Consider the following 15,584-nt stretch of genomic DNA (forward strand, 5'->3'; position numbering starts at 1 on the left):
CTGCTTTGTAGGGTCTCGGTATTTTGTGCGCTGTTACAGCACCCGTCACATACCTACAGCTCTCCTATGAAACGGCACAGAGGTCTTGTCACTTTCTTTTCAGTATAAAGCGAGAGGGCATCATCCTGTCCTCGTCATCAGCGTGACCACAGCCCTTCACAGTGTACATAGAACCGGAACACAGATACTTCTTTCATTTTCTTAACTATTTTGAAGAATAAAGAAAGATGTTTTTCCCATTTCACAGATGAGAATTAGGCGACTGTTGCTCAAGATTCCTCACCTGGAGCTAGAAGATAATTCTTCAGGTTGCTCTTCCACACACAGGAATATCCCCTTTCCTTTCCTTCTAGACTTTGTTTTAATTTCTCATTAAAACAAACTTGTGAGTGGGTTGCTGTTTGAAAAGAAAATGATAATGTCTTTATGGGTATTCATGGTGTAATTTGGTAGCGAACACGAAGCATTCTTCAAATTCTTTCAGTCTTGTTGTCTCCAAGATGAGGCTTGTTTTTTAGTCATTGTGCACATCTTGATGGTCTGTTGGACATTTGGAAAGAGGCAAATTTCTGGGGTAAGGCCAAATTTTGAATCTTACAACCCAGAACAAGAAAAGGAACCAAAACCACTACTTTAGGGACATTTGAAGACACCGTGTGCTTGTTGACAAATCCTAGCCTGATGCTGTCACTAGTCCATGTGTTTCAGTCAGAGACTTTATTATTTTTCCCTTAATAGTTCATATGCATAGCATAGCTCTGTTTTGGTTTTTAAAGGGCAGAAACTTACACTCCACATGTCACACCAGTGCCCCTAGTCAAGCACACACACTCAGTGCTTTCTCAGCGGGGGAGAGAGATGATGTTGTTTCTTTCCAGCCTTGGCACCAAGAAGTGACATTTTTACCTACTTTCTCCAGACAGAAACTATATTTGCATTTTTTATATTAGTTTCATATCTTTGTCATATTGGCCCATTGCCGCTTGTCTTTGGCACCTCATCTGCAGCAGCTTCACTCAGTTGACCAACTATTGTCATGGCAAAAGACTCTGCCATCTTTCCATGTTTCAGTGCATTCTAACGTTGGTCCTGTGGTGTCCTTTATTTTATGATTTCTCAGTGACTCCTGGATGCCAGTGCTCAGTGTCCTCTGCACTTTGCTCTTTGAGTAGTATTCCATGATGGAAATAGCTTTGGCTGTCAGGCCTGATCCTAAGAACCAAGCATCCCTGTACCCACCTTACCCTCTCTGATGCTCCCATTCAGTATGTGGCTTGAAGTCATTGTCTTTGAGTTTGTTCTTTATGATTGTCCGGCTGCCTACCCAAGCATCCTGTCCCTTCTTTGGGGAGCCACTGTAGTTGCAGTGTGTCTCAGGTGGTTCTGCGCTCGTTTCCAGTGTTCTTTCCAGTATGGGGGCTATGCTTTCTCAATCTCTTTCTTTTGAAGTAAGTGTGTAAGTGGATATTTGTTCTTCTCTTGAAGCGAATTAGGTAAAGTCAACATACTTGTTCCTCTTCCAGCCTTTAAGTTCTAAATTGTGTTTCAAAGTATATCATCAAGGTTCAGACCTTGTAGAGTTGTAGCTAGTGAGTCTTGCCAGTTAAACAAGGCCAGATGCTCATATTAAAGAAGGCCTGGGCACTGTAGTATGGTGAGACTTGAGTCCTCACTAATGCACACGGTTTGGATTCAGCAGTTTATTCATAGTGTTGTAACGAAGCAGCTTGTGCTTGTACCTTCCCTTCTTAAGGCTGAACACACTCAGGAAGATTGTAGCAGACGAAGTGGACTTTGTGCAGCACGTCACTCAGCTTGACCTGCGAGACAATAAACTTGGTGAACTAGATGCTACGATTTTCAACAACCTAGAAGTTCTACACTGTGAAAGGAATCAGCTGGTGACACTGAACATTTGTGGCTATTTCCTAAAATCACTCTATGCTTCTTCTAATGGTAAGTGACAGCCTACATCCAAGCTGGTCAGTTTACCTGGCACCATCATGTATGCCTTACGGAGTTTATCTTTCCTCACACACTAAAATAGGTGTCAAATCCTTCTAGGATAAAAAGCCTAAAAGAAGAATGTTGGCTTGGTGTTTACTGGGATCAGAAGGGAAGATTTCATTGCTTCTAGCTTATTTTCTATGATAAATTGTTCCCGCTGGTCATTTGTTTCCTGTGCTTAAAATAAGGGGCAAAGTAAACTGTTTCATTGCTACTTGACTAAATACTGGAGGGCAGAAGGAAAATCCATTGTAGGTTCCATTCAAGACCTGCAATTTCATGTCCCACTGACAGCGGGATGACTGGAAGATAAACTCTGTACCCACTCGAATATCATAAAAGCAAAATCTCAGCTATTTAATAAGACCCCTTATTTCAGGGCTTAATTGTTAATTATGGAGTGTATGGCCTGAGTCAGATAGTGAGACTTTTAACACAGTACAATAGTCTATATGGAACTAGGAGAGATCCTTAGGAAGAAAAGGTGTCTGATAGAAGTGGTGCTTTCAGGCATAAGAGAGTGCAGTAGGCAAGATATACTGATGAGAGAAGAGAACCCACACGCCACTAGCGAGGCTGTTGAGATGGACTTCATGTGAGCTAAGGGAATCTGCAGCCAGCGCAACTGGATATGTGACTCATCTCCTGTAAGGAAGGTGCCTGAAATGTTAGAAAGAAGGGAGCTGGTACTGAGTTAATCTACAACTCTCACAGCTAGCTGGGACCAGAGTGCATAACTACACAAGGGTTTTACTTGTGAATTAAGAGATCAAGCCTTTCAGAAACTACCCTGCCCAAGGAACAAGCTCTAGCTACACAAGTGGTGTCCCATTTCATAAGGTTCAGACAACTTTGATTAGTGGCACCCGTTGGTGATACCCAGAGTGTGCTGTTTCAGTCATGAGGGATCAAAACCAAGAAGCCTTTGCTTTTATGAGCAGTATGTGAGCATTCAAAATGCAGTGTTCGTTTGAGTGATCTTTTAGGTACATCTTAGCACACAGAACAGCAAGAAGCCAGGGAAAGGAGTAAGAGCAGAGAGTGAGCGTCCTAGATTGCGTTGGAAGATGTCTCTACTCTCCTACAGTTTTAAAGTTATGCAAGAAGATGTACTGTACTTCCTAGACTAAACAGAGGACAGCACAAGTGCAGTGCTGTTCTACATACAAAGAGTCATGTGGATAGTGATATATTTGTGGTTTTTTCCTCGTAGAACTTGTTCAACTTGATGTGTACCCGGTTCCAAGTCATCTGTCTTACATGGATGTCTCCAGGTAAGGAGAGAGCGTCTCATAGAACTGCTGGCTGATCACAGTTCTTGGGATGATTCTACCCAAGCCGAGGCCTAAGATGTTTTCATAGATTTTGAAGGAAAGGAATAAAAATCTAAATTATTTAAAAATTAAACTTAATCTGAAATTTTATCTAAAATAACAACAACAATAAGGCCTACCTTTTGGATGCCATCTTTTAATTTTATTTTTCTGAACTGGAATTCAAACTCAGGGCCTCATCTGAGCTAAGCAAGCCCCTACACTTGAGGGGGATCCCTCACCTTGGGAACCAATGTGAACCTTAGGTTGGTCCTGAGAGATTAGAGACTTATGGGTGACTTGGAGGTCCAGTAGCCCTTTACATATAGTGACTGGGTCTTGTTTTTTCCCCGTGAAATATGACATTACTTTTTAAAGACTGTTGTTTCTCTACATTTGTTTTTGACACTTTGTATAGACATGTACCTGCCGAAATTTCCAGAAGCTGTTGTTTTAGATTGGCAGACCGTCTCTTACATGCAGCTTTGTTTTTTCAATGGGTCTTATTCAGTGCCCAAAAATACAAAAATAGATTTCCCCCTGATGACATAAAGGCATGATTCTGTCTGTACTTACACAAGTGAAACTTTAGTCATTTTAATGCACTAAAATTTAAACTTAGTTTAAGGAAATATCCAATATTTAAGAACACACAGGGCTCCAGTGCTCTGAAGATGCCAACTCCTAAGCCATGTGGCGGGGTGTTGTGTGTGCTTGTTGGTCATCACCCATTGTCATCCCCGTGGCAGTGTGAGTTACAAGTGCAGAACTTTACCTTGCATCATGAAAGTACACAAACGTAGCCATCTTAATAATAAGCACCCTTTCGGTTTTCAGCTATTTGGAGGATTATCCCTATTGTAACTTTACTATAATTTAGATAGAAAGTTCTTTGAATTGTTTCATTAATTACCTAAAAAGGTTTCTCTAGTTTTATTTATTATTAAAGTCAGACATTATGTAAGTTCTTTGGTTTTTATCCCACCCCTCGTACTAACTGCGGATATAACTTATCAGCTTTAAATGAAACCAGGAGTTTGTATACAAAAACACATAAAAATACCTTGTGCAGATATGTTTCAGAGAGCTGGTTACAGTGAACCTACTTTCATCATAATTGGTAAACGGTGCCCATTGACATCTGTAGGTTAGAACTCTGAACTTGTAACTCCGTGTCCAGACCTTCTGTGGTACGTGTCTGTCTCGTGGGCACTACCTCCTAGAGTGTCGAGAAAGGTCTTCAGTGGGACCTTAGGTTTCTATACTGTGTTATAATTTACAGTTTTAATTTCCATGTGTTATAATTGCTTTTATAAAGGAGTACTTCTCTTCCCTATCTTCTTAACCTGTTTTCAGGGGTTAGCTCTATGAAATGAAACACTTTTCAGAGCACAGCAGTGTGTGCCTGTATAAACTGCAAGAAAATAATGCCTTCTATTTCCATATTATAATAAAATTTTTATAATTTAACTGCTTTTTCCTTCATGCATCAGCCCGCCATTTTACTAAGATGTTTTTCTGCCCTTTTCCCGAGCATGATACTGCCTCAGATTTGTCCATCTGTTCATAATGAATTCATCTTAACAAGCTTGTGTGAGGCCTTTGTTTGCATCCCTTGAATGTAGGTTGGAGAAGGGAGAAATAGCTAGATGCCTGGTGTACCTGGTTGCTTTATATATTTCTGTTTAAAGGTAAAAGGAAGAAACCTAAATATAGTATATTTTTCTAACTGTCAGATTAAGATCACTTACTAAAAATATTATTGATTCAGTTCACTTGTTTCTACTAGCTGCAATTACTGTCAAATGCCCAAGGCAATATTTTCAAATAATTAATTCTAATTTTTAAGTGCATCATTCACTTCCCATTCTTCCCAATAACTGTATTTCCGTGACGCCAAGTAGAATTGGGAATTATGTTAATACCAATGATAAAATGTAAATTTGAAAATAAGACTTTATTAGTTGAGCCTTTGACTTAACTGGATCACTGTGTATTTTTCCCAGTACTAGCCTTCTTTCTAGTGTGTGGTGGTCTCTACAAACTTGCTAACATCTGAGGGGTAGAAAATCTTCTAGATGTTGGAGATGATGCAGGTCGTGTGTCTGCATTAAGTTTTAAAGTTTATTTTCTCTGTAGTTGTTGTGAGCTTAAAAGTACATGTGAGGAACTGAAGGGCTGGTCCAGGAGGAGAGAGTCTTCACTGCTCTCGAGGAGCACCAGTTCACGCCAGCATCCACACAGTGGCTCACTGTTGCCTGCAGCTCCAGCTCTAGGGCATCCTGTGCCCTCTTCTGGCCTCACTGGGCACCTGCCTCAATCTGTACATACACACACAGACACATACAAATTTTTAAAAAGTTAAACTACTTATTTGAGCCAGATTTAATTTTTAAAATAATTTTTATGTTCTTCTCTTTAGAAACTGCCTAGAAAGTGTGCCTGAGTGGGTATGTGAAAGCCGGAAATTAGAAGTTTTGGATATTGGCCATAATCAAATATGTGAACTTCCTGCCCGGTAAGTATTTCAGATCAAATGAGAGGATACAAAACAATAGAGATCCGTAATAATATGCTAATTTTCTGTTTAATCTTGTTAGCATGTTATGAAGCTCAAGAACTTTGTATTTAAGAATACATTCATTAGGCCGGGTGGCACCTGCCTTTAATCCCAGCACTCGGGAGGCAGAGGCAGGTGGATCACTGTGAGTTCGAGGCCAGCCTGGTCTACAAAGCGAGTCCAGGACAGCCAGAGGTACACAGAGAGACCCTGTCTCGAAAAACAAAAAAACAAACAAACAAAAAAAACCCAAATACACACACACATGCACACACACACACTCATTGTTTTTATTTATGTGTTGTCACGGGGTGGAAAGTGGAGTAAACCTGTAGGTTGACATTGCAATTCATACCAGGGAGTAGTGTTTATTGGAAAATTATAAATAAACTGGAAGTAATATTAAGAGACTTAGCAAACAATATAAATGATTTTGCCTCTAAGATCTTAAGTCTTTCAGAATCTCTCTCTCTTTCTGTCTGTCTCCCTTACCCTACATGAATTTTGTTTTCCCTAGGATATAATTTTGGTGGGGTATGAGGCAAGTGGATATTGTTAGATCACTAAACCTTGAAAGAGTAGATTGTCTTTTTCTCTTCGAATTCAAATTAGAAGTAGGAAATCCACAAACGTTACTTTTTCTCCTTTCATACTTACCTTTTTCATAATTTGTGTTTTTCAGTAGTGTTGAAGGGGGGTGCATGTGCATACCATGCACACATGGAGGTCAGAGCACGGCTGGTGCGGACAGTCCTTACTGTCTCCCTTGGAGAAGTCAGGTCCTCATCGCCCACTTTCGCTAAATAGGCCAGCTGGCCCTCTCGCTCTGGAGAGCCTCATTTCCCCCGTGAAAGCACAAGGACTTGTCCCATGAGTGCCACTTCTGGCTTTTATAGCTTCTGGGGATCTGAATGCAGGCTGTCAGGCCTCACAGTGAGAGCTCTGCCCGCTAAGCCACCTCCCCAGTCCGTCATAACCTCCTCTTTAATAACAAGGTTCTTACAGTAGCCATGTGATGATGTCCAGTAGCTGTGTGATGATATAGATGAATCTTTGCCAGTTAAATAACTGACGAACGACCCAGGTAGTTAATAAACAGAAGGAGAAGGCTTCCAACTTTCTGCGTTGACTATAATGCTTACCTCAGTGCTTCCATAAGCTCTGCATGTGATACACGGCATTTGAAGTGTGCCTCTTCTGACCGAGGCACTGATTGCTAATGTTAATTTTTAAGTGGTAATTTAATCTTAATTGGTGGCCAGTTGCTACCAAAATTTCAGTTCAACTATTTCAACATTTTTAGCCAGTCATAGGACAGAGAAAAATGTTTACATAAATATACAATAAAAAATATCAATGCAACTAGGATTGAAGTAGCATTCAGCTAACCTGTATAGGACCTTTACCTCAGGCTTCTTCTAGTTGACTCTTAAAAGTATACCCAGGGCCTGGGGCTGTGGAGGTGGCACACTCAGTAAATGCCTGTCACACAAGAACAAGGACCTGAGTTTGGATCCTCAGTGCCCACATATAAGTGCCAGGCGTAGCTGCGTGTGGCTTTAACCCTGGCACTGGGAAACAAACACAGGCGGGTCCCTATAGCCCAGGAGCTAGCCAGTTTACCCAATGGGTGGGCCGTGGATTCAGTTGGAGGTCCTGACTCAAAAAATAGAGAACGATTGAGTAAGATAACCAGAGCTCACCTTTGTTGTCTTCACACACACACACACACACACACACACACACACACACCCTGTTGTTAACTAGTTCTAATAGAGAACTGTAGTTATAGATAGACAATGGAATATGAAATATTAATAATAACAGCACTAAGAGCATTTTAAACACAGTCAAATGATAAAAATTATTTCATATTACTTTTTAATGTGGCACCTAGACAGTTCACAATTGCATATGTAGCTCTCATTGTGTTAGAATGTTGTTCTGTTAAAGTAAGTCCAAGTTATATTTCAGTCACCCAAACAATTAATTTTTTTTTTTTTGTTCTTCAGCCATCATAATACTTACATTGTCTGGCCTGTTTAAAAATGCTTTCTTCCCCAGGGTATTAGTTTATTGGGCACTTAATTGACCACCATGCAGCAATGATCACCTGAGAGAGACACTAGACACAGACATGCCCAGTGTTTTTAGAACTGGGACACTGAAAAGGAAAATAGCCACATATAGGGAGGAAAATTGTTGGGAAGATTTTACCATTGTCTTTTTTACTATTCCCTCTTGTCTTTAATTCCTATGATCTGTCAGTCTAACAAATAGCACATCAGTGACTAAGTGTGCTTTCACTATAGTACAAAAGGATACTATTTCAGCTGAAGTATTGCCATTTTTCCAAAGCCAATCTTTGATTGGCTCTGCAACAGTATAGGCTCTTTGTGGATCTAAACAAATGCTTATTTAAAGCAAATGCTCATTGTTTTATTGTCATAGATTTTAGTGTTTCTTTTTTTGTATTTTTCCAATGCAGAACAAAACAATACCTATTTCTTTCTCCCTTTCGGTGTCTAGCTGCCGATTTTGCTTGAATCCAGTTGATGCTGTCATGTTCAAGCAAACGTGGTTCATTAGAATTGATTTAATATTTAAACTTTGTTTCTCTAAGGATGGTATATGATGGGTTTAACAAAACAAGTGATTTATTATTGAAAATACATTAAAAGAGAAGTATTATTTTAATGCTTAGGCATTATCCAGAAGGATTGAGCTAAATATAGTTAGCATTTGATATTCATACTGTAGTTAATCCAACCATTGTGTTCTCTGTAGGAGAGAGTGTCTACTTTGGTTTAGGATAAACTCTGCATTCCTAAAACATACAGGCATTGGGGAGAGAAAAAAGGAAGGCTGAATTAAAAGTACAAATGATGTAAAATGTAACATTTTCTTAGCTGTATTTATAAAAGCTTCATGCATTGCGGACTTTGTTTACATCTCTAAATCATCTCTTCAGATTGCTCAGCTGAGCCGGGCATGGTAGCACTCAGCACTCAAGGAGGCAGAAACAGGAGGATTGCTATGAGTTCGAGGCCAGCCTGGTCTGCAAAACAAGTCAAGGACAGCCAAGGCTACACAGAGAAACCCTGTCTCCAGGGAACAACAAAAAAAGATTACTCAGCTGTGTGTATTCTGAATCTGGACATGAAATAATTAACCTTATGGGTGGGAGAAGCATATAGCCTTGTAATGCTCACTTTGTCAATCAAGATTAGACCAAGCTCCTCAGTGTCTCCTACGCAACAAATATAGAAAGTACTGAAATACAAACAGCTCCAAGTTTATATTAAAATAAACCTGCTAAAGTTGGAGAGATATCTCAGCAGTTTGGTGTACTGGCAGCTCTTGCGTAAGACTGAGTTCAAATCCTAGCACCCACATGGTGGCTCATAACCATCTGTAACTCCAGTTCCAGGAGATTGGATGCCCTCTTTGGACCTACACAGACACCAGGGACCTATGTGGTGTGCATACACACACGCAGGGAAAATGCTTGTATACATTAACTAAAATGAATAAATCTAATAAGAAATTAAAAGTCAACCTTTTAGCTTGTACTGAATTAATGTATAATGTGTGGAGTGATAGTTAATTAAAATCTTACTCTTTTTTAATCCTCATCCTAATTTAGCCCTATATAAATAGTTGCCTTCTGCTTTTTCTTGTCTCTTTTCATACAGTTTATTTTGTAATAGTAGTCTCCGGAAGTTGCTGGCAGGACACAACCGTTTGGCAAGGCTCCCTGAAAGGCTAGAGAGAACATTGGTGGAGGTCTTGGACGTACAGCACAACCAGCTTGTTGAACTCCCACCTAACCTCCTCGTGAAGGCTGACAGGTAAAGCATTTGGCTGTCTTCAGTATTTACCTGAGTCTGTACATGGTGCCTGTCACTAAACGTTTTATCACCTGTGATCTGAGATCGTTTGTAGGAACCTCGTTATCTCTCCTAGGTGTATGAATAAATGGTTTAGCTAGCCACGTTTCTGCTCTATGGAGTGGGGAAAGTGGCATTCTGCAGATCTCACTGCTCTTTGTTAAAAAAGGTATTTTGCACCATAGGTGAATACATGTCAAGGGAATGAGATGTGAATTCTTATAACGCTCCTTCGACAGGAGTCTTTTCAGACTGAGTTTAATTATCTGATTGTCATCATTTCGTTTCCTGTTGCCATGGTAAAGTTCCTTGACAAAAGCAACTTACGAGAGAAAGGGTTTATTTGGCTTACAGTTCCCCATTATAATCCCTGTATTGTAGGGAAGTTAAGGCAGCAGGAACTTGAAACAGCTGGTCTTATGACGCGCAGTCAAGAGCTGAGAACAGATATGTTCATGTTAGTGTTCAACTCATTTCCTCTACTCTTATATAGTCCAGGGAATGGTGCCACCCACAGTAGGTGGGTGTACCCAATAACCAAAAACTTAATCTTATTTTTTGAGGTACTAGAAATTGAACCCAGGGTCTCATGTATGCTGGCTTATATACAAACATTTTGCCACTGAGCTATTTCCAGAGATTCCTCTCATATTTAATTAATTTTGAAGTTTTTCCTAAATAACTTGTACCTAAGATTTGAAGAAGTTGGTTTGATGAGGGATTAATTTAAATGTTAAGTGAAATTCTATTTTCTTTTTGAAATTCGGTAAACATTTAAATGGTTCGAGGTGGAGAGAAAAGCCACAGAGTAGGCTAGTTGTAAATCCTGTCAGCTGCTGGGAGGCGGGAGATGAGAACAGGGGCAAGGGAAAGAAGGCCCTGAAGTGTGTAAACACTGGAGAGGGTGACGCAGCGGCTGTCAGGGCGATCACCAGAGTATGGGGCTTTTCAGGAAGCAACTCTGTCACAGAAGACTTGTGTGTGGTTTCGGTTGTGATTGGTTGAAGTTGATGGTTTAGCCCCTGTGCTGGATGCTGTAGGGCGTTGAAAATGATTGACCTTAACTGTTACCTCCAACTTGTTTAAACTCTAATGCACGGTGAGCATAAGAGAAGTTAGCTTTAAGAGAATAGAAAAGACAGAAACTAGGGACAGCCTGGTTTATTGTATGAGGAAGAACGCTTTGTTGTTGTATGACAGAATGAATTTGTTATTTGCGTTTAACAGGTAGCTCCAGGATTACTGAAACCACTTGAATTCCTCTTTCAGTTTGTTCCATAAGTCAGATCTTAACAATAGATATATTTAAAAAGTATTTTTGTGATAATTAATAACTCATTGTTTCCAGCTCTAGGTTGAGTTGTAAAACTGAAAATAGCATGTGTTGATCTGTTCGTCCTATTCGCAGGGAGTGATTTGCTAATCAGAGAAAGGAATTTACTTTCAATTAGGTAACTTTTAGTAAAGTTTTCATTTCTCTCCTGGAGCTTCGGGCCAATCTTATTAGTGTTTTTATGACTTGATCACTGGTTTATAAATTTATATTCACCTTTTAGGTTTGAACTGTTTTTTCAAAAATGTCAGTTCATACTCTATACTTGAATGGAAATGTCACACTATCAATGTAACTGCTTATACACTTATGGCAATTAAGTATAAACTCATAGCTCAAAGTTGTAGATGGATGGGAAATTTGATGGACTATACATTGTTAAGAAATTGACTATGACTTTGCCTCTTGAGAGAGGACAGGATTTGGTTCTATTAGGTAAACTGGTAAATATTCTAGTCCTCATCTTGCGGAACATCTTTTTGCTCTGTGTTGAGAGTTTTTATGGTGGAAACACCAAAGGAGTTTCAGATACTTAGCTGTCACCAGCAGATGGTTGGAGGAAGGCTAGGTAATTCCCCATGGGCTGCTAGAGTGGATGAGTCACAGCCAGGGGTACTGCCATCCTTCTGTTCTTTCTTAGAATCTTGGCAGTAACTGACTTCCTGTCCACCTAGTGTCTTCATGCACACTTGATGGCCAGACAGCGTCTCCCAATGGAATTAGTTCAACTAATAAAGCTGGAACAAAGTCTTTTAAAGGAAAGTTGCGTAGATCCCAGGAGTGGTGGGACCCAGATCTATTTTTATACTTTGCTAGAGTAGACTGAGGGATGCTCAGAGGTGGAAGATGGGGTGCAGACATCTGTGTGCCAACGAGGTTCATGGTATTTCTCTGTGCTCATTAACTAGCTATCCCTAGAGTATTAGTCACACCATAAACCATAAGCTTTGAGTGACTCACACAGAATATGTGTAAATATCAAAGGAACTAAAAGAGAACAGAAAATCAGAAGAGAATAATCAATTGACCATGACAACTGGTGCCTGTTGGCAAAGGCAGATATTTCTGGCATTTTGAGGAGCTGAGTTGCCTACACTTTTTAAGTAAGCTATCTTTGAAGTTCTGATGTTTTGAGAGATGGGGTAGGTTAAAAGTATTTCTAAAAGCATGTCTTCAGAGTGCTCTAGACAGCTTGCAGATTCCTGGCTTTCATCTCAGTTCTACTGACTTAGATGTTAGAAGGAGAGCCAGAATCAGCATGGTTTCACAAGGCCAGCCTCACAGTTACAGGATGCAAGGTCTGCCAAACACTGAAAGCTTAATGTGGCTGCGGAGGTTCAGCTGACAAATACACTAATCCACAGACATTGTCTAGTGGCACTTAGGGTATATACTTCATCTCTCTCTTTTTAAAAATATTTATTTATTTATTTATTTATTTACTATTTATACATGTTCTGCTTACATGTGTGCCTGCCCGCCAGAGGAGGGCACCAGATCTCACTGTAGATGGTTGAGAGCCACCATGTGTTGATGGTTGAGAGCCACCATGTGGTTGCTGGCAATTGAACTCAGGACCTCTGGAAGAACAGACAGTGCTCTTAACCTCTGAGCCATCTCTCCAGCCCCATACTTCATCTCTTATGTTTCTCAAATATTTGTACATGGAGATTCTTAGCATCAAAATCAGCTGGCTAGTATGTCAAACTAGAGATTTAGAACACTACACAGAAAATTTCCAAGGTTTTCCTTGATCCTGGGGAATGAAAGGGTGAATATCAGAGGATAGCTAACATGTGAATTTGAAAGGGGTCATATTTTGATGACTGCTACATAGGGTTAACAAGAGTGGTCCAGAAGGCTTTAACCAAAAGTTCTGGGTGTTCTTAAGAGAAGCTGTGAATGATGATCTGAAAGGATTCACTGCTGACTTTTGTCCCCCACACCCTAGAGCCCTCATAATAGATGAGCTGGAATCATTTGCTCTGGTACTGGTGGTTACAGGGGTCGTCTGTTCTTAAGGAATCACAAGAAGGCATTGGATGGGAGGTGCAACAACTGTGAATTCCACACTCGACAGAACCTTTGTAGTTAGACAGTGTATGCCTGACCCACTTAACCGAGGGCTGAAGATGAGAGGCTGCGCCTCTGAGAGTTCCCTGGGCAGTTACGAAGCACATGTGGTTGTGAGCGCTGACCTGGACACTGCTCCTTTGGCTGCCTTCGAGTGACAGGTTCTCTAATCTTAACTCAAAGGGAGGTAAAACGTAAAGAAAAGGAGAAGTAAGTGTCTCAAATTCTAGTCCACCCGTTTTACTCTCAGGCTGCATATCAAACCCAACCAGAATGAGATACTTGGCAGGAGAGCAGAGGGGAACTGGCAATATGGACCTGTGGCTACCATCGAAAAGCTTAGGCAAAATAAGTGAAATTCAAAGTGTCGGTCACATGGGTTAGTCAGAGGGAAGGGAAGCAGGAGCAGGAATGCAGAGTCTGTGGGCAGAAGGGTGGAAGACACACCATGCTTCTGTTCTCAGTCCAAACAAAATTGCCTAGGATAGCACTTGGTCCCAATGACTTCGCCGCCCAGAGGCAGGCTAGAGAGGCTCAGTGCTTAGGAGGGCTTGCTGCATCTGCCGAGGACCAGGGTTCACTTCCCAGCAGGTTCTGCTTCTCACAGTTGCCTGTAACTCCCAACTCTGGGAGGTCTGATGCCTTCTGGCCTGCACAGGCACTGTACTCAGGTACAGCATGTCTGCACACTTGTACACACAATTGAAAAATCCTTGAAAGACTCTTGTAAATAACCAGATGTCATGAAAATCAACAGGGAAACAATAATCCCGTCCATAGATACAGTGCCTAAGAAAAGGCACTGGCGAGAGACACATGGCCTCCCCTAAGTTGTCATTAAGACAACATTCCAACCAGAATTAAATATACTTGTGAGCACTGAGGGATATAAAAAATTAAAAAATTGGGACGTTAAGAACAAAAATGGGCAAACGTGAAGAGAGGTCATCCAACTCATAAATGGAAGAGAGCAACAATCCTCTTATAAATACGAAGCATATTACTAGTGGATAAAGGGTAATACTTCTAAACAAAAATTTAGAAAAGGGCATTAAAGAAAAGCAGAGAAGTGAAAGTAAAATGAAGAAATAAAAGGGTTAGTGATAAAGTAGGGGACCTGGAAAGCTGGCCCAAAAGGAACAGAATTTGCATATTCGAGCTTGAAGAAAGTAGTGGGAAAGGATAAATTTACAAATATTTAAAGTTCAAGACATTTTTTTTCTGACACATAGAAAGTATATTTGAAGAGAACTACTCTTTAGGTACCTGGAACAGCTCAGTGATCGACTCTGAGATCTAATAGTTAAATTTAGATTCTGACTCATAAATTTTTTAGGTCTGTATTAAAAAGATACAGGGACTTTAAAGGGCACATATTTAGTCATTCTTAAGACTCTCCAAAAGTGTTAATGCAAAGTAATAATGGAGCAACATTTCTTTAAAAAGATTTATTTTATGTAGATGAATGCTCTATCTGCATGTATGCCTGCATGCCAGAAGAGGGCATCAGGTCCCAGTATGGATGGTTATGTGGGTGCTGGGAATTGAACTCAAGACCTCTGGAAGAACAGACAGTGCTCTTAACTATTGAGCCATCTCTCCAGCCCAGGAGCAACGTTTTTAAAAACTGACCAAAGTATGACTTAAGCTTTTTATAAGAATAAACAGAAACTTACATGTGAAAAGTAAAAATGCAATAAAAAAAAGAGAACTTAGAACTTAGGGGTGAATTAGTGTGAATGGAAGAGAAAACCAAATGACTGGCATCTGTTTAAGTCCTTGAAGAACAGTGATAGAAAACGTTGAGCAGAACTGACGTTTAGAATTGTAATCCAAAGAATATGTTTTTGGCAGGAAACTGAAGATCTTACAGTAGAAAGTCCATAAGTTGGACAGTAAATGATCATATAAAAATTCAAACGGACAGCCTGGCGATATGGCTCAGTTGGAAAAGTGCTTGTCATACAACCATGAAGGCTTGTAGATGGACAGCCCCAAGAGGAAAGGCAAGAGTGGTGGCTCATGCCTGTAGCCCAGCTGCAGGGAGGCAAGCAGGAAGATTTTTGTGGCTTGCCAGACAAGTAATTTAGCTGGATTTGTGAACTGTTAGTTCCGTGACAGACCCTGTCTCCAAAGCTAAGGAGGGAAACACCCAGTTCAGTACTGACCTCTTGCTTTCATATGCACATGTGCACCATTTTCAGGGTGGGGGAATAATTTAGTGACGATTTGTAAGTCCTAGGTAACTGTTGGTTAAAAAAACAAACAAACAAAAAAAAAACCCGCTTTCCTTTTTTAAAAAATCATCCTATAGAAGAAAATAATGTGTCTCTGTGTAATATTATAATAGCTGAGTCCAAACACTGTGCACCCATGCAGACACATACACATGCACACATCATGCACAT

At 40.3% G+C, this 15,584-nt stretch overlaps 1 protein-coding gene across 1 annotated transcript in view; it reads left to right on the forward strand.

Moving 5' to 3' along the window:
• The window catches only part of PHLPP1 (PH domain and leucine rich repeat protein phosphatase 1), a 207,145-nt gene that overhangs the window by 153,813 nt on the left and 37,748 nt on the right, over nucleotides 1-15,584 (forward strand). The window contains exons 7-10 of the mRNA XM_084787940.1: nucleotides 1,754-1,956; nucleotides 3,221-3,281; nucleotides 5,743-5,838; nucleotides 9,576-9,731. Of these exons, the coding sequence (XP_084644066.1) occupies nucleotides 1,754-1,956; nucleotides 3,221-3,281; nucleotides 5,743-5,838; nucleotides 9,576-9,731 (516 nt within the window). The remainder of the gene's footprint in view (nucleotides 1-1,753; nucleotides 1,957-3,220; nucleotides 3,282-5,742; nucleotides 5,839-9,575; nucleotides 9,732-15,584) is intronic.

This window comes from Acomys minous (genome assembly GCF_964271855.1).
Source record: "Acomys minous genome assembly, chromosome: 1".
Taxonomy (NCBI): Eukaryota; Metazoa; Chordata; class Mammalia; order Rodentia; family Muridae; genus Acomys; species Acomys minous.